We start from the raw sequence: 24,003 nt of genomic DNA, 5'->3' as shown, positions 1-24,003 counted from the left end.
ATTATTAAAGGTGTTCCATGGGATGAAAGTTAAGTGATTGACTCGGCAAATTCAACGTTTTGACCTTCTTAGCTAGAAATCAACTTGTCACAATTTTTGAGATGTACTTATGATCATTATCCTGCTGAAACATGCTTCCACGAGCATAAAATTGCATGTGAACTTCTAAAATGCTTTAATAAGCATAGTACGAAGCTCCTCAGGCCGTTACTGATCCGTTTTCATGTGTTACTGTTGGTCATTGGTACCGGGGATCCATTCAAGTGCCTTTTGAACGACGAATAAAACAGCATCCATCACTCTCAAGCTAATTAAATTTGGATTCATGACTCCAAAGTACCTTTTTCCAGTCTTTAATAATTCCATACTACTTACTCCATTGCAAAATTTAATTGGATTATCCAATTCTTAGTCCGGATGACAGGGTTTATTTTAAATATGAATCAGTGAGCATAATCCAGCTGCATTCAAACGACGTCTTATGGTGTGCTTACTCACTTTGAGTTTACAGTCGGTGGCTATGCCCTTGCCTACTTGATTATAACTCAGCTAAATGATTTATCAGCTTTTAATAGCATAGCCTGGTCCCATGTGTTACTGTTGGTCATTAATATCGAGTACTCATTCTAGTGCCTTTTGAGCGACGAATAAAACGTCCCCGTTACTTCCAAACAAATTGAATTTAGATTCATGACTCCAAATACCTTCTTCCAATCTTTAGTTGTCCATACTTCTTGCTCCTTTGCAAAATTTAATTGGATCATCCAATGTTCTTTGTCTGGATGAGGTTTTTTTTTTATATATATGAATCTGCACACAATGCAGCTGCACTCCAATGACGTTTTATGGTGTTTATACTCACCTTGAGTCCACACTCGGTAGTTATCGCCTTGCATATTTGATTATAACTCATATGAATGATTTCCCAGCCTTTTATATCAAACATCACCTGCTCTAAAACATTCTAGGAGCGTAAGAATATGTAAAATTAATTAGTATATCTGCAATCTACCATTACATTTGGTACCAAAATATAAAGATTAATGGTAACTCATCCAAAAAACGCTTTCTACTACATGTGTAGCTGCCAACTTGTGCAGTCGTTCTGGAATATTTCACGAACTGCTGGTAAAATAACAATAAAATTTGGAAGTTACATCGTCAAAATTTATAAGAATTTCTTCTAACCGGAAAAACTTATACTAGGTATGTTTAAATTATTAACATATCAGAGTTGAAAAGTTTTTTAATTTTAAAAACTAAGATTTATACATTGAAAAAGGAGTGCTGCCACTAATACAACTCTTACTCGACGACCGTAATAACATGAAATTATGTAATATATGATTAAAATATTTCATCTTGCAATATATAAACATATTTTAAACAAATATATTGTCAAAAGTAGCAATCAAAATATTTGATTTATTTTCCACTCACAAAAGAAAACGCCTTAGGATCGATTTTTCTATAATTTCGTGGTTGTCATTTCATGGCAGTTAATGTACAAAATCAGTTTTATATATTTCTAACTAAGCATTAATGGGTTGAAATTGAAAAGGTGCTTGGAGACCACACACCACTCAAACATGGCTAAACACCAAATATTGATTTTCAAGAATTTTATTAAAAAAAGACTACAAGTATCATTATACGAGAATAGATCCAAAATCAAAAGTTAAGAGCATAACATTTTGAAAAAAAAATTATATAGCGATATTTCCCAGAGTGGAGACAGATGGCTCTAGTTGTCTGTGCAGATAGCTAGTTTCTGATCGAAGATGTGTCAGAGGCATTAAAATGGCAAGACGTCTAAAAGTGGTCCCGCATTAAATTACGAGAAGTAAACTATATTTTGCAAAATCTCAAATGAGAAATTTGAAGTTACACTCATACAGCCCAGATTTAGCTCAAAACAACTGTTTCCTATTTTCGAATAGGAAAAAAACCTTATCTATGACAATAATGTAATCTTATCCCACATATCTACACTAAGAACAAGGTTCTCTAAACATAATTCTCTACAATTGAGACAATGTTTTGTACACATAGTTTATTTTCAACACTAGAGACAAGGTTTTCTACACTAGAGACAAGATTTTCTACACATAGTACTCTACACTCGGAACAAGGTTCTATAAACAGGTAAAATCAGTCTCCAAAATCGATTAGGTAGACCGGAAAGTAATTTCGTTTAGGCGCATTAAATATTCGTTAGTTTTAAAACTCTGATCATTTTTTTTCAATCCATTTCGATTCATTTTTGATCCGGCATTGAAAGGTTGTTGCGAGGGTGAATACATTATTGATTAAAAATAGAATCTTGATGACAAATATCAAATGCACCGAAACGACATTACTTTCCGGTCCTAATATATCAATGGGTAAAGGATGTGATTTCTACTAAACTGGATTGAACAAGTTTTTGTCTTGCGATCCGATAAATACCACGATAGGGTTAATAATTATGCAAAAAAGTGATCGGCAAGAAGGGCTAAAAACTTCTAAACTTTTTACAAAATATTTTATAGAATGGTAGACAGTTACAAAATTTCAGATTTCAGAATTTTGGTAATTTTGACAACATTTTAAAAGCTTCAACATGAAACAGCTAAACCAAAGTGGCATTTCATATGAACTTTTGAATTATTTTCCTGTAGTGGTGGCTTTAAATTTATAAAACAAAAAATCGCACAAAAAATAAACTAGTCGTGGTGGCTCGGGGGATAGAGCGTTCGCCTTTCAATGAGGTGAATCAGGTAGGAATCCCAGCAATGGCTGGTCGATACGAATTCCGCACCCGGCTCATCCAATACTTGATCCAGGAGTTCCCTTGTCTTCAGGATTCTGGGTTCAAAATTACAAGACTATAGAGTTGAACATTAGTAGTCGTAAACCCAAAATTGGATCGGTTATTTAAATAAAATTAGCTACTGAGAGAAGAAATTTTCCTAAAAAAGCATCAAAAGTTGGCATGCCTGGACAAGTATAGCTCTCTATTCCATTTTGTATTTTTTTTGCCCTCTTCATAAGTAATTTTTATTATCATTCCAATCATTATTTCTTTAATCCCTCTCCTTAAATTACTGTTTGATACCTATTAGAAAAATTTGAACTCTAATGCTGTTCAGTCAAAAATCTTTTAACAGCTTACTTTCCTTCTCCAAGATTACACTGAGAAACAAATTTTTTGTTGCATTCATTCAAATGCTTGATTTTGCCCGATTCGGGTGTGAGGATTTCAAATCTGAAAGTAGTTTAGCTTCTAAGGATACAGATTTTTTTTAAATTGCATTTTCAGTCTATTTTTTGTCGAAATGTACAAGTTTAAAAACGTTATATATAACAGAGGATAGCGTAAATACTGTGGCAAACTTCTACAGGAGTTAGGGCACATCATCAGGATTAAAATGCCATAGGAACCCATGCCTGGTTATAATATTATATGCCACTAGGAACACTTCCGTAGCATGACCTGTTCAGAAACACACTAATGACATTCTTAGTCTATTTTTTGCCGAAATGTACAAGATTAAAAACGTTATATATAACAGAGGGTAGAGTAAATAATGTGGCAAACTTCTAGAGGAGTTAAGGCTCATTATCAGGATAAAAATTCCATAGGAACCCATGCCCGGAAATATCATTCTACGCCACTAGGAGCTCTTCCGTAGTATGACCTGTTCAGAAACACTAAAAACAGTTTCCGGGGCATGGGTTCCTAGACAATTTTAGTGCTTATGATATACTCTAACTCCCCTAGAAATTTGTCACAACATTTACGCGACCTCTGCTTTAAATAACGTTTCTAAACTTGTACACTTCGCAGAAGATAGACTAAAAATGTCATTTTTAAATAGAAATCTGTAGCTTGGAAGAGAAAAACTATGCAGATTTGAAATCAGCAACACGAAAATTTCTAAGATCTGTTAAACATTTAATGATAGAGAAAACAAAACAAAAACACTTATTCATCCATGATATTTGTATCATAAAATTATAATATAATAATAATAAGTTTTCGAGATTTTTAAAGTTAAAGTTTCAATTTATAATTAAAAAAATAACATTATAATTAAAAAAAATAACTTAATTAATAAGACAAACAGTCCTAAATAATGTTACGAAAGAAGAATATATGATTTACATAACATTATTTAGGATTTTATAACTTTAGAAGCGTATATCTTAAGCCCATTTTGAGAACAATTCATTTTCATTTGCAAAGGAGTATGAAGCATGTGTTTGTTCGAAACGCGAATAAAAGACCTTAAGAAGTATCTTGACATGTGAGTTATTTTACGGTAATAAAAATGGAAAACAACATTTCTAATTCTTTTTAAAAGTTCGCTAACAAAAATATCATAGTTTAAAAATAAAAGTTTTAAGACTTGAAGAACAACCTATTTTCTTAAATAATGCATTTCTGCAGTATGTCTGAAGATGCTTTATTCTAAAATCATAAATATTATATAAATTTTTCCTTACGCGCATCCTTAAGGAATAAAAACAGCTCATGGAACAAGACATTCTCGAAAAAAAATTATTTTTCATTTTATATAATGTTTATCTTAAAATTTGTTGCTGGAATTTCTTATAAATTTTTTAAAGAAAGCTAATGAAAAGTACGTGAATTATTTAATGTTATCATTCTTATTCGAATGCCTCGTATGAATTTATGGTAGAAATCTGTATCACTCTTCTTTATCTTTCTTATGGATCGAATACATATTTGATGCGATCGAAACCGTAGTACAGAAAGTTCTTAATTCAATGGAGCGTAATATTAGTATCGGAACTAAAAGAAATTCCGAATACAACTAAGGTCATAATTTGATATATCCTGAATCCAGTGATTGTTGACACAGAAATATAAGAATCTATCCCTTATTCTCATTCGCGAAGAAAGTTTCGGAAACTGAATAAATTCTTTTACAAGAATCCCTTATTATTCATATTTATAAAATACAAAAACAGGCGATGAGAGTAATTAATTGCATGTGATAATTGTTTACGGGATATTCATGGGTCCATTATAATTTATATATAATAAATAAAAAACAAAGCTGATGAGCAAAAGTTGTACTCATAATGCATGTGATAATTGTTTAACACGTTGAGCGCCACTTCAGCCATCGGTGGCTGACACTGAACTTTCCATTTAGGCCGCGTCAATCACCGGTGGCTAATACTGAAATTACATTTAGGCCGCGTCAACCACCGGTGGCTGACACTGAAATTACACTTAGGCAGCGTCAACCACCAGTGGCTGACACTGAAATTGCATTTAAGCTGCGTCAACCACCGGTGGCTGACACTGAAATTACATTCAAGCCGCGTCAACCACCGGTGACTGACACTGAAATTACATTTAGGCTGCGACTGCCACCGCTTGCTGACACTGACCTTTCACATAGGCCACGAAAACAGCTGGCTGACAGCAGAAAATTTATTAGAATTTACATAATTATTGTGATTCTTGGTTTGATAAATTCAATTTAGTAGATTTTTACCCACCACTATTTTTAAACAATTCGTAGGCATATATAATTCACCACTTTATTCAGATATGTCATGCTAAACCTTTTATGCAAAATCTATCTATATTTGCAAATTTAGTTTGTAGTTATTTACCGTGTGGCCAGACGAGCAAGCCATGTAAAATTAGTGTAACATTCAATGTGTTAAGGAATATTTACGGATCTGTTATAACTCATATATGAAATATATAAAAACAGATGATGAGCAGTAGTCGTGCACATACTGCATCTGATAATTGTTTATGGGATACGTATGTGTCGGTTACAATTCATATCGGATACCTTGCTCGCTTCGCATTTATTTCTACTTCTTAAGGACAAACATATATTTTTTTAAAAATTATTCTATTAAAAGATCTCAAATTCGTTTATTTTATTAGCACAGATTTAGTTCCGATTCACTAGTTTAGCTTGGTTACCATTGCAACTTCATCCACAAATATGTTTCGCACATTTTTATTTAATCTTTGGTACCATAAAAACTCACTAAATATTTTTGAAAAACTCGATAAAAAAAGCGTTATAATAACTAAGTTAGAGTGCGAATGATTAATTCATATTAGAAAAAGAATTTAAAATAGATATTTTGAATTAATTATTTTAATTTAATGCGTAAACTGAAAGCACTTTTAAATTAAATTTGTTATAAGAGTGAACAAAATTTATTAAAAAGTAAATAAAACTTAACTGTCGTTGAATAATTGTAAAACGGTAATTTAAACGCGAAACATATCCTTTATCATAAAATGTTGCATTATAAAATCGTGCAATTACTTAATATTACAATAATAGAAAATGCTTCTAATTTTAACTGATTCAGCGTTACATCCCTCTTAGGAAATGAATTAAAAAATGCCAGGCTTTCAAAGAAGCACATGCTTTGGGAAATTCGCCAATCGAAATTCGGTACGAACTTACCAGACAACTCAACAATAGTTAGTTTGAATCAAAGTTATTCATAAAATTCTGGTTTAAGATATAATCTCAGGGGATAGAGTGTTCGCTTTAGAATGAGGTGAACCAGGTTTGAATCCCAGCGAAGGCTGGTCGATACGAATTACGCATCCGGCTTGCACCGACCACAATGCTGATGTAAAATATCGTCAGTGGTAGACGGATCATGGGTTAGCTAACCGTGGGAGGTTTCCGTGGTTTTCCTGTCCATGTAACGCAAAAAAGAGTTAGTTACATCAAAAAGTTCTCCACGTAGGAAATTTTCTACCTCTTGATCCAGGAGTTTTTTTGTCTCTGTATCAAAAAAATAGTTCACAAGATTGAGCTCAAAATTACGGAGTTGAACATTAGTAGTCGTAAACCCAAAATTGGGTCGACTGTTCAACAACGGCTTTAAAATAAAATAAAGTAATCTTATGCATTAGGAAACATTAAAAGTAAAATTACATGAAAAAATTTGGAAAAAATTTCATTTGAAAAAACCCGAAAATCGGATTCTAACTTATATGATTGACAAATACAGAATATGTTTGTAAAATACTTTCTGTTCTCAGCATTTATACATTTTTAAACATTTTTAGATCTCTCACGAGGATCCTTTTGATTCCAAACAATTTGAAGAAAACAATCAAACAGAAGAAGACTTTGTTTTTAATAAAGTCAACATTTCAATGCTTGAAGATATGATTCCTGGGGTAAGTCATATTTTTTTTCTTAAAATAGCTTTTAATACTGAAACTATGGTAACTCTCTGAAAAGGATGAAAAGGATGCCCATTTAGCATAACCGAAAGATGCATATTTGTGAAAAAGTGCGTATGGTAATTTGTACCTTGCCCCAAAACAACGAATTTAACGTCACCTGTGGACTCATCTTACTACTTCTTTTTAAAGTAACGTGCAGCTAGTTCTCGGAAAACATACAGCATCACCTGTAGTCGCACCTCACTGCTCCTTAACACGTTGCAGTACACTTTTAATTTGACGATCGTTCTCAGAAACACGATGTTTTTCAATTGTTTATGACCTACCATATAAAATTGAGCCTCATTCTAAGCGAAAGTTAACACATTAAATCACAGTTTTTCCATGAAAACCGTCAAAGCCTGTAACTGTCATTTACTCAACCTGACATTTTTTTTCTCTTCCCAAAGAAAAATAAATTATTTGACATGCAGTGTGGAATCTTTTTTTGTTCGATGTATTTCTAAATAATTAACAAAAAATTCATTAGTATAGGGTAAACTAACTAGTGAAGGAGCACTTAAGCTTCGCTTGCCTTTTAAAAAATCATACTAATTTCAAAATTAGTGATTTTAGTTAAATGACAGTGTCAACATATTTGCTACTAATTGCAAATTATGTAAAAAAAACTGTAGAGAACTTAAACAATATTGTTTTAAAGTTTAGGAGGTTCAAATAACAAGTAGTAAGAAGACCAAGTGAATGAACAGCTCTTACCAGTGAATGAACACCCAGTAAAGGAACACTTAATTTTGGTTATTTTTTAATGCTCTTTATGAATTTATATGCCATACAAATTTCTAAAAACAAGCCTATGCTTGAAATTATAATCTACAAATACTTGGAAAATGTTAACTTTTTTTTGTAATCATGAATTGAAAAGTGAAGTGTCAGCATATAAACACATACTGTTCATTCACTGGGAAATCTATCCCCAGTAAAGGAATATGACTGTTCCATCACTGGTTAGAAGTTGTTTTTTGTATTTTTAACATACTTTTGATGCAAAATATCAAAGGTACAAGAAAATTAAAGTTTTTCTTTCATTTTCATTAACTTAGAAAAAAGCCAGTAAAGGAACATTTGTACCCTCACTGATTTTTCATCGTTTGGTGATCCAGTGAATAAACATCCCCTTATCTCAGTACTTGATTATGCTATGATGCTTAAAAAAAATAAAACGTAACTTCAATAACTATATTTTGAATTCTTTTTTTCACAGTGAGAAAAATAAAACTATTACATGCAATTAATTCCACTTCAAATATATAAATACAAACACTCACCTTATATTTTTTTCAAAGAAACAAGGCGTTGCAGAGATAATAACAAATTTCAGAGACGTCTATGTGACCAGGTAATCCCAAACATAGCTAGATGACTTCCTATTGTTTGGCAATAAGCTATTCTTACCAATCAATCTAAAGAAAAACCTTCATATTCTTATTTTTAATCAATATATATGAAATGTTCCTTCTCTGGGTAGTGTTCCTTCACTGGTTGGTTTACCCTACTTCATTTGAATTGAAACTGAATTGTAACTTTCCTAACCAACCAACCTTGTAATTAAAACTTTCTTAAATTAATCATGGATTTCGATATGTAAATATTTTTTGGTGCTTTAAGACAATAATATAATGTTTATTAAAAAATAAACTTATTGTAAAATTTGAAAACGGAAATAGTTGCTGAAGGAAAAAAATTAACACTGATTTTATCTTAATAGATTACAACTTCTCAATGATTAACCACTCAACCTTGTAATTAAAACTTTCTTCAATTGATCATGGACTTGGATATGTAAATATTTTTTGGTGCTTTAAGACAATAACATAATGTTTATTAAAAATAAACTTATAGTAAAATTTAAAAATTAAAATAGTTGTTTAAAGAAGAAAATTTAACATTGGTTTTATATTTACAGATTACAACTTGTCAATTATAAATATAGTATAACAACCTGCACTTGACTGGTAATGAACGTCGGGAATTTTTTTGAAAGAACTGGCACGTGTGGCTGGTGATTGTTTTAAAAAAATCATCCTATTATATTATAAACAACTTTACTAGATTAATAGAATACAAATCTCTGAAAGAACCTTTTAAAAAATTTATTTTTAAAGGTATGTCTTGATTTACTAAGGTTGAAGGTATGTCTTGATTTACCAAACTACAACCCTCAGCATTACCAATAATGCTACTTTTTAAGTTAATTTTTAAAAAAATTCAATTAAATTTTAAAAATATCTAGTTAACTCGAAAAGAAACCATCTACCAGAGCCTTGAGAAGCTAAATTTTATCTACTAAACAATTATTGCGAGTTTTTGCAAATAAGCAGTACCATTCTCAACATGCAATTCGGTTATAGGTATTCTTCAAGAATGTCTTGAAATTAACTTAGGGGAAAACTTTCTATCTCTCACAATTTTCAAAATAATTTATTGATGTTTTCCAACTCATAAATTCTTTTTAAAGCTCTTACGCGCTCACAGAATTCCAAGTTGAAATTATTTCCTTCTTCTAAGATTACAAAAAAAAATCTCAATAATGAAAGATATCTGCCAGAGGAAATGTGCGATGGAAGGCAATAATTTCAAAAACTGATTTTCGCTCGACTTCCCAGGATAACCACTGATGGTGCAATTTAGTAAAATTTAATGTGCCCCGGCATTGTAAAGTTGGAGGCGAGGATTGAAAAATGAGCTTTATGCCATTAATGCGGTAATATTCCTTTTTCCCGAAAGTTAGAGTTATAACAGCTCTTTTAGTCCGTGATTTATGCCGCAATTAAAAGAAGCCACTTTCAATTTTACCCTTAAGTGATATGATTTAGAAAATTTCCATTTTTAAGACCTTAATAGATAATGTTATTCATCTGCCTATTGAATTAGATAAACCAAAAGTTTTAATAGCTTTGCCCATGCCGAGTTATAATAAATTATTCAAAATTAATCAGATTTTACAAAGATAATTAGATGACTAAATATTTCTGCACTTTGTTAGACACACCAAAGGGGTGTAATAGGGGATTTATTTATTTTTCGTGGTAAGGTGTACAATGATTTTATACCAGCCTTCAAAATTGTCATTTTTAAGACTTTAAATGCTGTTCGTTTCACTATTGAATAAGATAAGCCAAATATTTTAATAGCTTTGTCAATGCTGTAAAATTATTATAAAACATTCCAAATAAGTTAGTACTTACATAAATATTCTTTCAGCATTTTGTTAACTGCAACTAAAGGCAAGAAGAATATGATTTTGTTTATTTTTACAGATAAGAGATGCATCAACATTTCTTATGTAAAAAACTAAACACTTTTCATCGGAAAAAAAACTCGAAAATTTCAAAAAAAATATTAAATATGCATAAACATTGCATTATCTTACATCCACATAATGGAAAAGGTATACAATTAGCATAGTTTTGTTTGCAAGAAAGAAGGGAGCCCGAATCAGTATACTTACTAAAAAGCCAACTTGCTCCGTTTTGTAGAGATTTTTATTTCAGTGGTAGCAAAATTTATGTTTTCATGCATGATTCTTTTTTTAGTGAATTTTATTTTAAAATTTTGAAGTCATTCTTCCCACCACTAAATATAAATATTCCATAAGTTTATACTAAACTCTACTTTCAGAGATGCCTACTACTCCGGTTAAAAAAAAATATTTTTAAAATACGATACAGATCTACGAACTAAAATTTGCAGACTTTCGGTTAATTTTGCTAACTTTTTAAATCGCTCAACGTGGCGTATCATATAAGTTTTCGATTTATTTAGAAGTAATGGTGAGTAAAAAACCGATAAATTGAATTTACCAAACCGAGAATCATACATTAAAAGACTACCACTCGAAAATATTTATCCGCTATCTGGAGCAAGTCGGCACCTCTGTACTTAGTTATAGTTATATGAGGATGAACCTTCTAAAGTGTGTTCAATATTAAAGTTCTGTAGAGCCTTATTAAAAATGCAGAAAACGATAAAGTTAGCATTTCTATACTTATCTAAAGTTTGATACATTCTCTTAAAACAGTTATAATTTTACAGAATGGTATACAGTGATTTTATGACAGATAAACTGTAAGCCCTTCAATAAAATTATAGATATTTACGAACATGAGATTGTTCAAATTTTACGTAAATATACAATTGGTTTTTTTTTAACCCTTTCTACCTGTCGCAGTTTCTACCTGTTAAGATACATCTCTTCTTCAGCAAAAATAAACAAATCCGCAACTACTTTGGTGAAATTATCAAAATATTGAAAATATACTCAGTCAACTAATCGTAAAATTAAATTTGAATGTTTTATTGCAATTTTATAGCATGGGAAAGCTATTACATCTTTTCGTTCATTTTACTCAATAGCCAAACGAACAACATTATCTATTAAGGTCACAATAACTGAAACTTTCTAAATCACATCACCTAAGGGTGAAATTGAATGGGTAAAAGGAAATTATTTTAAATTTGTTTTTAAGATAAACTAGTTAACAATCAACTTTAGCCTTGCTTGATTCAGTACTATTCTTGATACCATAAAAATTATCAATTTTATTGCCCATAATTTTTTACGATTTTACATTTCTCTAACTAACTGTTATTATTCAACAGTACAAAATGCACTATTTATTAAATTTACCATCGAGCATTTATTACGTTTATGCTCAGTAATGAGAAATGTTGCATTTAAAAAATAAAAATTGCTAACAAATAGTGCTTCATTTAAAGTTTTTTTTAAATAAAATGATAATCATTAGCATTATTGTAAAAAATTCAAAAAGAAGAAGGTAAAAAAAGGCTTTTCGAAATTAAGTTTCCTTTTTAAGAAAAAAATTATCATGTTTAAAGTTAACGACAAATAGATTGTATCTTAAAGTTGAATAGACCCTTAAATTTTTATTACCATAAATAAAAAGAGATTGTTTTATGAAGACACAAAATAAAGTTTACAAAACACTTCACTTTAGGTTCATTTTAAATACTTTGAGTGGAATACTTCAAATTAAAAAGGATAATGAAGAACAAAAGAAAATTTTCTTTTGTAGTTAGAACCAAGATTTTAATAGTTCAATAAAGCTTATAAGTTCAGTTTTCAAAAATGCATAACAGGATGACTCTTCATTAAACGTAATATTCAAAGAATTTACGGATTTTTTTTTCAAAGTAATAGCATTGAAATTTGCTAAGTTACTCCTTTTTCTTATGACTCAAGGGGGAATCGCTTTGTTTGACTGTTTATTGTTATCATAAATTTATTTCTTTAAAAAAATTAAATTCGTAGCAATTTTTTACTTTATTTACTTGAAAAACTAGGATGAGTTTTCGTTTTATTTGCATCATTGTTTTATTCTTTTAAAAGAGAAAAAAGATTACTTAAAGTATAAAATATAATTACTATCATTTTATCTAAGAAGCCGTGGTGGCGCAGGGGATAGAGCGTTCGCCATTCAAAGAGGTGAACCGGGTTCGTATTCTAGTGATGGCTAGTCGATACGAATTCCACAACCGGCTTCCACCGACTACAGTGCTGACATAAAATATACTTAGTTGTAGATAGTTCATGTTTTAGAGTCCCCTTGCCGTCAGGCTAACCGTGAGAGGTTTTCGCAGTTTTCCTCTCCATTTAACGCAAATAAGGGTTAATTCTATCGAAAAAGTCCTCCACGAAGGTAAATTTCTGCCAATACTTGATTCAGGAGTCCACTTGTCTTCTAGATTGGATTCAAAATTTTCAAAGCTACGGTGCTGAATATTAGTAGTCGTAAATCCGAAATTGGGTCGGCTGTGAGAAGTAATTTTTTTTTGTTAATAACATATAACAATAACCGTATATCGTATGACAGTTCAAATTGTAAATAGTTTTTTTTTATCTCTCTGGAGCTTTTTATAAATTTAAAAATTTCTAAGCAAATATGGAATTTTATATCTGACATCTAATCTCTTACTCTCTTATTTATTATATTTATTCCTCTTTTTTTGTTACTTTTTACACCAAACTTGTTAAATAAAACAAAACATATGTCAAAATTGCAAAAATAACACTTAAAATTGCAATAACTTGCAAAATAATCGCAGGATTTAGAAGAAAAAAATTGCATCAAGTTCAAAATAAAAATGTCCCTTTCAGCACGTTTAATTTCAGCTCTGCAGTTGCATTTTTGTGGCTCACAAACGGCCTACATGGTATTTTTTTACAACAAATTTCTAGTGAAAAATGTTTGAACTAATTATTAGATGTCAAGTTTTTTCCGTTCTACTCTTTGCACAGTAAGGAGAAAAAAACACTCGGAATAACTTTTTAATGATCACATTTTCACTTACTAGGACTCAATCTTATTGGTCCGAAACCTCAAATATGTTAATTAGTTAGTGCAGAAGACATTTTAAGTTACGATATTTTAAGTTTAAGTAAAAAATGTTCTTTCTCTGAATAAGAATCCGTTTTTTTTTTTTTTTTTTTTTTTTTTTTTTTTTTTNTTTTTTTTTTTTTTTTTGACGATTCTGGAATTTTGACTCCCAAAATGTAGAGGGTAGTCACAAATGTCGGAAATACGGTCCCAATTGTTTCGTCAGGGGGGTGGACAAAAAACTTCTTTATTTTAATACAACTTTTTGCGTGCTTCACCTTATCTCATATGTACTTGACTTTTTTTTAAAACTCGATTGCTCAGAAACTATTCAATCGATTTCGTTCAAATTTTATATTTTGCTATATAAAATTACATTCTTTAAAATGATGTGATACTTTCTAGACCTCAAAGAATTCTAGAATTCAAAGATTTTTCAACTATTATTAAATAAAATAATGAAAAATGAATTAATATTAAAAAAGTGTTGCTTTGAATTATCATTGGGTAAAAGAATTATATTAAGTGTGCTAACATTTTTGAATTTGCCTAAAAAGTGCTCGAGATATGGCGAAATACACACGAAGCAAAATTAAGAACTAAGGGATCCAAAATTTAGACCGTCCCCAAACCAAACCATTAAAACCATATTACTCAGATTGTGGCTACCCCCTTTACTTTAAGAGTCAGAAATCCCGATCTGTCCATTGTTTACTCAGAGAAGATACGTTTTGGTGTCTGATTTCGTAATTTAAAATATCGTCTTCATTAACTATTAGCAAATTTGAGTCCCCCCCCTCGAATCATTAAGATTGAGCAACGAAAAAATTGCTTCCTATTTATTTCTTCTTACTAGGTCATACAATACATATTCTTTAAGTTAATTTTTTTTCAAGTGCAACTTATTATTTTTCAAATCTAGGTAGTCGTCGATTTCGTTACAATTAACATATTAACAAAATGTTTTTACATGAAACTAAAATAATTGCATATTTTGAAAACAAAATTTTCTGTGTTTTATAGAAAATATTGACGTTTTAGAAAACAAAAATAATGATGAATGATAAGCAATAACGAAGGATGGTGAGCGGAACGAGCAGGGGTGAAACATCCCAGTGGAATTTTTAAAGAAAATAAAAAATTCAAACCATTAAGAAAACTTTCCTAAATTATGTTAAAAATAATTAAATAAAACGAGAAATTTATCGTTCAATTAGTAATTCAGTTTATTACCATAGAGGGGCACTGTATGCTTTAGAGCAAAAAGCATTGCCCATAATCTATATTATATAAAACGCTAATACGTATGTATCAATAAAACCGATGATATTTCTTTTCTCGCGTTGGCAGCAGTTTTCATTTTTAATTGATAGGCTTCGGCGTGCAAGAGCACGTATTGAGCATCATGTGGCTAATCTATATTATANAAGTATAAAATATAATTACTATAATTTTATCTAAGAGGTGGCGCTTCGCCATCCAATGAGGTGAACCGGGTTCGAAATCTAGTGATGGCTAGTCGATGCGAATTCCGCACCCGGCTCCCTCCGACTACAGTGCTGACATAAAATATACTTAGTTGTAGTTAGTTCACGTTTTAGAGTCCCCTTGCCGTCAGGCTAACCATGAGAGGTTTTCGCAGTTTTCCTCTCCATTTAACGCAAATAAGGGTTTCTATCAGAAAAGTCCCCCACGAAGGTAAATGTCTCCCAATACTTGATTCAGGAGTTCACTTGTCTTCTAGATTGGATTCAAAATTTTCAAAGCTACGATGTTGAGCATTTGTAGTCGTAAACCTGAAATTGGGTCGGCTGTTCAACAACGATTACAAAATAAAATTTAAAAAATTTCTAAGGACATGTTGTTAACATGTTAATCGTAACGAAAGCGATATCTAGATTTAAAAAATAATCAACTGTACTTGAATTTTTTTTTAAACTTACTAATTGGGAATGTTCGATGTGAAATAATAGATAAGAAGTAATTTTTATTTGTTAATAACATATAACAATGACCGTATATCGTATGACAATTCAAATTGTAAAGAGTATTTTTTGTCTCTCTAGAGCTTTTTATAAATTTAAAAATTTCTAAGCAAATATTAAGTATTATATCTGACATCCTCTCACTTTATTTTTTTATTATGTAAATTCCATTTTTTTGGGACTTTTTACACCAAACTTATTAAATTAAGCAAAAAATATGTTAAAATTGCGAAAAAAAAACACTTAAAATTTCAATTAACTTGCAAAATAATTGTAGGATTTGGAAGAAAAAAATTGCATCAAGTTCAAAATAAAAATGTCCCTTTCAGCACGTTTAATTTCAGTTCTGCAGTTGCCTTTTAGTGGCCCACAAACAGCCTACATGGTACTTTTTTACTGCAAATTTCTAGTGAATAATTATTGAACTAATAACTTTTTAATGAACAGATTTTCACTTACTAGGACTCAATCTTAATGGTCCGAAACCTCAAATATGCTAATTAGTTAGTGCAGATGATATTTTAAGTTACGAAATCATATGCAAAAACGTTCGTTCTCTGAATAAGACTCTTTTTTTTCTTTTTTTCTTTTTTCTTTTTTTTTGTTTTTTACGATTCTGGAATTTTGACTCCCAAATGGTAGAGGGTAGCCGCAATCTCGGAAATACAGTCCCAATAGTTTCGTCAGGGGGGCGGACAAAAAACTTCTTTATTTTAATTCAACTTTTTGCGTACTTCGCCATATCTCATATGTACTTTTTTTTAAAACTCGATTGCTCAGAAACTATTCAATCAATTTCGTGCAAATTTTATATTTGGTTACGTAAAATTACATTCTTTAAAATGATGTAAAAATTTCTAGACCTCAAAGAATTCTGGAATTCAAAGCTTTTTCGACTATTATTAAATAAAATGATAAAAAATGAATTAATATTAAAAAATTTTACTTTGAATTATCATTCGGTGAAAGAGTTATATTAATGTGCAAGCACTTTGCAATTTGCCTAAAAAGCTCTCGAGATATTGCGAAATACAAAGAAGCAAAATTAACAATTAAGGGGTCCAAAATTTAGACCGTCCCCATAACCAAACCATTAAAACCATATTTCTCAGATTTTGGCAACCCCCTTTACTTTAAGGGCCAGAAATCCCGATCTGTCCAATGTTTATTCAGAGAAAGTACGTTTTTGTGTCTGATTTCGTAATTTAAAACATCCTCTTCATTAACTAATTAGCAAATTTGAGGTCCCCCCCCCTCGAATCATTAACATTGAGCAACAAGAAAATTGCTTCTCATTTATTTCTCCTTACTAGGTCATACAATCTATATTCTTTCAGTTAACTTTTTTTTCAAGTGCAACTTATTATTTTTCAAATCTAGGTAGTCGTCGATTTCGTTACAATTAACATATTAACAAAATGTTCTTACGTGAAACTAAAATAATTGCACATTTTGATAACAAAATGTTCTGTGTTTTATGGAAAATATTGACGTTTTAGAAAACGAAAACAATAATCAATGAGAAGCAATAATGAAGGATAGTGAGCGGAACGAGCAGGGGGAAACATCCCAGTATAATTTCAGAAAAAAAATAAAAAATTCAAACTATTAAGAAAAATTTTCTAAATTAACTTGAAAATGATCAAATAAAACGAGAAATTTATCGTTCAATTAGAAATTCAGTTTATTACCATAGAGGGACACTGTATGCTTTAGAGCAAAAAGCATTGCCTACAATTTAAAAAATAAAATACGTAGCATACTCTGCTCTAGTATTAGAGTGCGAACTCCTCTTGGTGCCTATAATTCATTTATCAAAATTAATCTAGTTTCAACTCGGTTCAGGCAATAGAAATTTCTAGGCTTACGTCACTCCACAAACTTGTCCTATGGAAATCCATCAATGATCAAACAGTTACAGATGCAACAAATAGGAATACGCCATACGAATCGTCACATAGGAATAGTGCAAACTGAAATTGATTAAATGATAGGGAAACACTGATCTAGTTCAGCCTCTGACTTGGACATCTCTATAGTTTAGAAAGACTTAAAGTGCGTAAAGACTTGAAAATGCATAAAAGACTTAAAAATACGCATAGTAAAATTTTGGAGAGAAAAAATAAAATTTAAAAAATTTTGGTTCTTATAAGCATTTAAAAAAAGTTAAAAACAAAATAACCTAGATCGTTATATATTTCTACTTTAAATAAAACAGTATACTTGATGCTATATTTTTAAAAATGAGCAAGGTTCTTTATACTCTATTAGAGCTACGATATTTATGGAAGCAAAAAGGAAACAAAAATTATAAACTAAAGGATATTCTCATGAAGGGTGATTTTGCCGAAAGATTAATCTTTGAAGATGCGACAAATCACCGTTTGGTGTCGGGTAAAATCGTGTATTCATCGAATGAAGGCGAAAACTATCACTGGCCTAAGCTGAAACATGAAAATCTTGCCCCGTTAATTAATATTGTGAGTCTCAACGAACATCAAAGTGTTTTTATATCTTTGCCAGCAGAGCAAAGTTTGAGTGAAATCATCAACAGTGAACACTTTATTAATAATCCAAACTGTATCGACCGCAAAAAAGCTTATGCTGAAGATATTTTGTGGGGATTAGATTACTTGCACAAAAAACAATTGTGTCTGATGAATCTTAGTGACAAGAATATTTCCATTCAAATGTTGTCAGACAAAGCTGTTATTTTTGATTTCAGTGATTTAAAGTGTGCCGAACTGGTAAAGAAGAACCAAATGTGTCTTAAGGACTACTATCATGCGCCAGAGTTGTATTGTCATGTTTCAGAGAAGTTTGATGCAATATGTGCTGAAATATGGGCTTGTGGCGAAATGTTTTTATCCATGTTTACGAATCATTTAAAGCTAATAAAATCAACTGGGGAAAAAGTGAGTAACGCATTGGAAATGGTTGAGGCCTTAGATGCGAAACTTTTGACTTTAGCGAATCCGTCAGTTTTTATAAGTAAAGCGTTTGTGTTCGATTTCAAAATATTTCTATGTCTGTTTTTGCAAAATGAACCCGTATATAGAATAACAGCACGAAACGCAGCTATTTCTACATTTTTAAACCGCACTAACCAAAGAAAGAATGAAGATGTAAATAGATTGTGGGAGTTATATGATAATCAGGAATTGAAAGAAAGGGAACTACATCACTCTATCAACGAAAATCAAATGGAGGATAAAATTGTAGGAAAATATGAACAAACATCTTTACAATCAAATTTGGAAAGCCACTACTGGAAAAATAACAACTTAAATCCCATACCTATTGAAAATGACACTAAAGCACCTCTTTGGGACAAAATCAATAATGCTAACTTGGAAGGACTAGTCACTATCAAGGATATCAAAAATAGTCAAGCAAAAAGTTATGATGTGAAAAATGAAATTGCTCATTTCAATTTGCAAAGATGCAAAAGCTTGCAAAATCTTTCGATTTCCCATTTTGCAAGAAGTGCAACTCTCGACAAATTATTTAATGAAATGTCCGGTGATCAAAACTGTAAAAAGCAAGACATGTGTAAAAATTGCAAATCACTGTATCTTACAGCGTGTGAGACGCATATGCTAAACAAAGAAATCCAAACTGATATTTCTGTACAATCATTTGAGAGAATTCAGAGCATTACTATTCTGGAACAGTTTCCTGAGATGATGAAGGAACAAAATGTACAGATGATCCGATTCAAAGTTCAAAAAAGTAGTTCAGATTCTAATTTACACAACCTAAATTTAGGAAAGAATGGTTTTCATTATTCTTTGAATTCACAGACCAATAATGTATCTGAATATCTTCAAAAATTTGGAGAAAACTTTAGCAATGGGCAAACAACGCAAGGCAGTACTGATGCCGAGCAAAACAGTTTTAGTCTTAGCAAAAACTTTTCCTTTAGTTCGGGATCCTTTATCCCGAGTGAAATAAAGGGGAAAGAATGCACTGAAAAAAGTAACAAGACGTTTGAAATGAACAAAAATAACACACTCTCATCTAAAAATCAATATTTTTTGTCACATCAAGAAATCGACAAATCTTTCTTCACTACTTTGCAGTTAAGAAACGCAAAAAAGACTACCTCTATTGAATATCGCCAAACTAATAATACCAGTTCACGTTCTGGTGATCTGATTTCGCCAAGTTTTACTGATTTTAAAAGAATTTCCCAGAACACAAATTATTTGAATGATAATAAGGAGGGTTTAGATGAAGAAAATTGTTCAAAACATAAGATTTATCAAGGAATGAACACAAATATATTTTGTAATCCTATTGATGAAAACAAAACAGCAAATGTAAGTCATATCCAAAATTATCTAATTGGTGACGGTACGAACAATATAAGTCAATCTGATTCACAATTTCTACCTCATAAACTTGAGTTGAATGAGATCAGTGTAAATACAAAAGCTGAGAGTTTCTTGGAAAATCACGATTCAACTCACCAGTTTGCTGGTGGGGAAATAGTAGAACTGCCTTCAGTAAAACCAAAATGCAACAATGCAAGACAAACTACGCTTATCACCAGTCATGCTACCTTCGATAATACAGATTTTTCTTTAGTGCACCAACTTGCTTGTGGAGAAGTAGTAGAACTGCCATCAGTAAAGCCAAAAAGCAACAATGCAAGAGAAACTACGCTTAAAGCCAGTTGTGGTGTTTTCGATAATACAGATTATTCTATAGTGCAAAAGAAATGTTTTGGGACATGTAAGGATGGAAAAAAGAAGCGCAAGCTTCAGAAAATTTGGCTGCCCTCTTGGTGGCGAAAACGATTTCGTAAAATAAGGAAGAAAAGGCGAAATCTTCAAGAAGAAACTGATTATTTAACAGAGTCTACCAATAAAACTGATTTTTGACTTCAATCGTTTAAAGATTTAGAAAACGAACAAAATTCGTGCAAAAATAACGTGTCTATGGTTATAAAAATACGCGTATCCTTAAAAAGAAAAATGTTATGAGAATGAATGTTATGATTATGAGAAAAAATTCGTTTCCTTATTTGAGTTTTAAAAATAGTATATGTAACAAGTGCTGATTTGTAAAGCTTTTGGAAATAGCAGCAATGATGTTTTTTTTTTTTATTTCTGATTCTTAATATTACTTACAAACTTTTTAATGAAACTCTTTTTCTATCTTAAGCGTAAATTCTGGCTACTTCATAGCATTGTTCTTCTTGTGAAGCAAATTGCCTAAGGGCCAGCCACAAATGATATCGCGCTTGGAGGAAGTGGATGTTTGAGAAATCGTGACTGCTTCTGACAAAGAGAGCGAGTAATAAGAACTGTGGCATCGAAAATTTTTACTAAAATAAAAATGGCACCATTCTGTTAAAGGAGGCCGTAAAAAATCGCCAAATCACGATGAGTGAAACCGGAACCACAAAAGAAATCCTTCGCCTTAATGGTCAGTATTGGGAGTATTGAGGCCTTTTAACCTGAGAAAAACATTAGTGCAAGGTATACTGGGCAGTGGCACTTAACCTTAAAAAAATATCAGTGTAGGGTAAACCGGACAATGGCACTCATATCCCTTGATTAATAAGATTATTAAAAATACTAAGCATCGATTATTATTCATAGATTATTATACTCGGTGTTTGATATATCGAAAAAAAAGGTTCACCATTGCCAACAACCTTCTTTAATGGAAAAGTATCAGAAAAATTCAAAAACTTGCCATCAACTTAGTAAACAATTTTCGTATTTCCTCAATCTTACTTCATACTAAATGGGTAAATGTATAATCTTTATCAAGCTCACAAATATCATTAAAACTCATACAGAGTGGCCACAAGCGGGAAAATTTTTAAGAGTGGTAGAGAAAGTTTGGAGGAAATGATTGTTAAAAGTCATCAAGATGTCATCTATCAAGATGTTAAAATTGGCTAGTTTAAACTTAAATATAGCATAACAAAGGCGGACCCCTTACATGACCTTATTATAAACTGTGACATAGTTAAAGTTCAATAAACAAAATTTTAAATATTGTGCATAACGCTGTGCACTGTTTGTGAGCTGCAAGAATGTGTTCATAGAAAATGGCGTCACTTGTAACAACCGGGTAGTGGTAAGTGCGACACTTTGAGACAAAGAAAGGGAGGGGTCAAAAATATTAATCCTGACAGGTGCAATGTACAGTCTGGCAACAGTAAGTCAAAAAATATAATAAACCACTAAAACTATGAAACTATTTGCTTCTAAACGATTGCCGACCCTTTAAGCAAAAAACATTCTTTAAAAACAAAGAACTAAAGTATGTAACTTAACTTAGAAAGCTATGCTTAAGGTCGCACTTGATAACTGTGCTACCTGATTTAAATTCTAAACTTTGAATCAAAACATTGCTAGTCCTATAAAAGTTAAAAGAAAAATGTATCACCATTTATACGTTGAAAAAGAAATGCTTTAAGATTTGATTTTTTGTTTGATATATTTGATTTAAAGTGGTTTTGACCACAGCTGATTATCTAATATATATNTATATTATATTATATTATATTATATCATATTATATAAAAGAAGTGATAATTATTATCAAGTGCTGGTGGAAATTGAAATAATCTGCTTACTTTTAAAAAATTCTAATTTAATATTACCATTGCAAAATATTTCTTAAAGCGTCAATGTTGGCAAATGTTCAGCTTAGATCTTGTTAATGGCAATCAATCGCCAATTAATCGCCTCTCATGGAGCTTCCATAATTCACCAATTCAGCCTGCAGAAACGTGCCTAAATAAACTGGTTCAATTTGGCGAAAATCTTAGAGATGTTAGAAATTATAGAAAATCAATACTTTGAAAACTAACTTTACAATTGAATTAGAGAAGAGACAAATGTTTAAAACTGATATGGATTGTTATAATTGTGCAGTCAATATTAATCGTTTCATTTGTCAATGCGAGCTTCCCAATAGAAAAATAAATTTATCAGAAAAATGTTGAATTGTAAGATTTCCAAATTATTACATTATTTTAAAAAACGCAATTTTATAGGGAAAAATACAAAATTAGAGCACATATGGTCTAACAGTTTTCGAAATATCAAATTTCAAAAAAGTCGTATAGTTAAGATTTGATCACACGATAACAATTCAAGTATTTCGCTCTAATTTTGTATTTTGCCAAACAAAATTGCATTCTTAAGTTAAAATTTATATAACTTACAATGAAAATTTTTTGACCCTCATTAAATTAAATTATAAATAACTATTAAAGAATTTTGATTCAAATTGTCTTAGGATAAATGAATTTTATAATTTTGTGCAGAAATTTTTCTATTTTTCTGCTTAAAAAATTTTTGAAATGTAATGAAATAATTAAAATTATCATTATGGGGTTCAGATTTTTGACTAGCGGGATTATGTTTCCCAGATTGTTTAAATCGAAGCTTAAAGAAACATTTAATTTGACTAAAGTATGTAAAACCACACAAACAAGAAACTCTTTAAGTAACCCAACTATTTATGTTAGCAATAGCGTCTTTAAGGTTAGAGGGGAAAATGTTAATAGAAAAAAAATTGCATTATTTTTTCTGTTAACATTTTTCAAGATTATTCTATACTAAATTGCACAGTGCTATTCTTTTCTCTGGGTAACTACACTTAAGAAAAATTTAAAAACTCATCGAGGGAACAAAACCTTTTTTTTTCAAACAAAATTATTTGTAAATATGTATGTGTGTTAGAACTAACTGAATTTCCAAAATTGACGTGAAATTAAAGCTTATAAAAATTACAATAACCTCATAAAGAACTTGTCACAACTTTTAGAATTAGTAGATTTAGAAGAGCTTAGTGGATGCAGCAGGTAAATGACATTTTCACTAGTATTAATCAACCGAGTAAAATAACATAAATTGGCCTCATAAATTAGACTATGTTTAATGTCACAGATTTTATTTTTGGCAAAAACTAATCTACATTAGTTTCGAGTGCGTGATTATTATTTCAAATTAGGCAATAGTAAATAAAATAGGACAAAAAATTATTATATCCGTTTCTTCATATTAAAATAATTCGGATACCACTTTTTTCCCCTTACCTTGAATATAGCCACTCTGAAAATGTCACTTTCTTGGTTCATCCTCTAAGCTCTTCTTACATTAGTTATGCTTATGATGTAACATATTTAAGAAAAATCAGCTTAAAATTGAAAAAAATTTCAAATCGGTAGGGGAGAGTGGGGTCAATTGTAACATTTTTTACTTAACCATTTTTAACTAACAAAAAATCCNAAAATCCAATATATTATTAGCATTAATTGACAGACGAGTAAAGTAGACTATCCTCTACCAGAAAAAAAATAAATACCTTATTTTAAATGTTATTATATTAGTTATTAACAATTCTTGACATTCGTGCACTTGTTACAATTGTCCCCACTTACGGGGTCAATTGT

At 30.8% G+C, this 24,003-nt stretch overlaps 1 protein-coding gene across 1 annotated transcript in view; it reads left to right on the top strand.

Moving 5' to 3' along the window:
• LOC107442454 (endothelin-converting enzyme 2) overlaps positions 1-24,003 on the top strand; it is a 225,169-nt gene that overhangs the window by 163,304 nt on the left and 37,862 nt on the right. Inside the window, exon 8 of the mRNA XM_071185955.1 lies at positions 7,076-7,189. Coding sequence (XP_071042056.1) covers positions 7,076-7,189 — 114 coding nt within the window. The remainder of the gene's footprint in view (positions 1-7,075; positions 7,190-24,003) is intronic.

Source organism: Parasteatoda tepidariorum, chromosome 9, assembly GCF_043381705.1.
Source record: "Parasteatoda tepidariorum isolate YZ-2023 chromosome 9, CAS_Ptep_4.0, whole genome shotgun sequence".
NCBI classification, from domain to species: Eukaryota; Metazoa; Arthropoda; class Arachnida; order Araneae; family Theridiidae; genus Parasteatoda; species Parasteatoda tepidariorum.
This window is presented reverse-complemented; position numbering and strand designations above follow the sequence as displayed.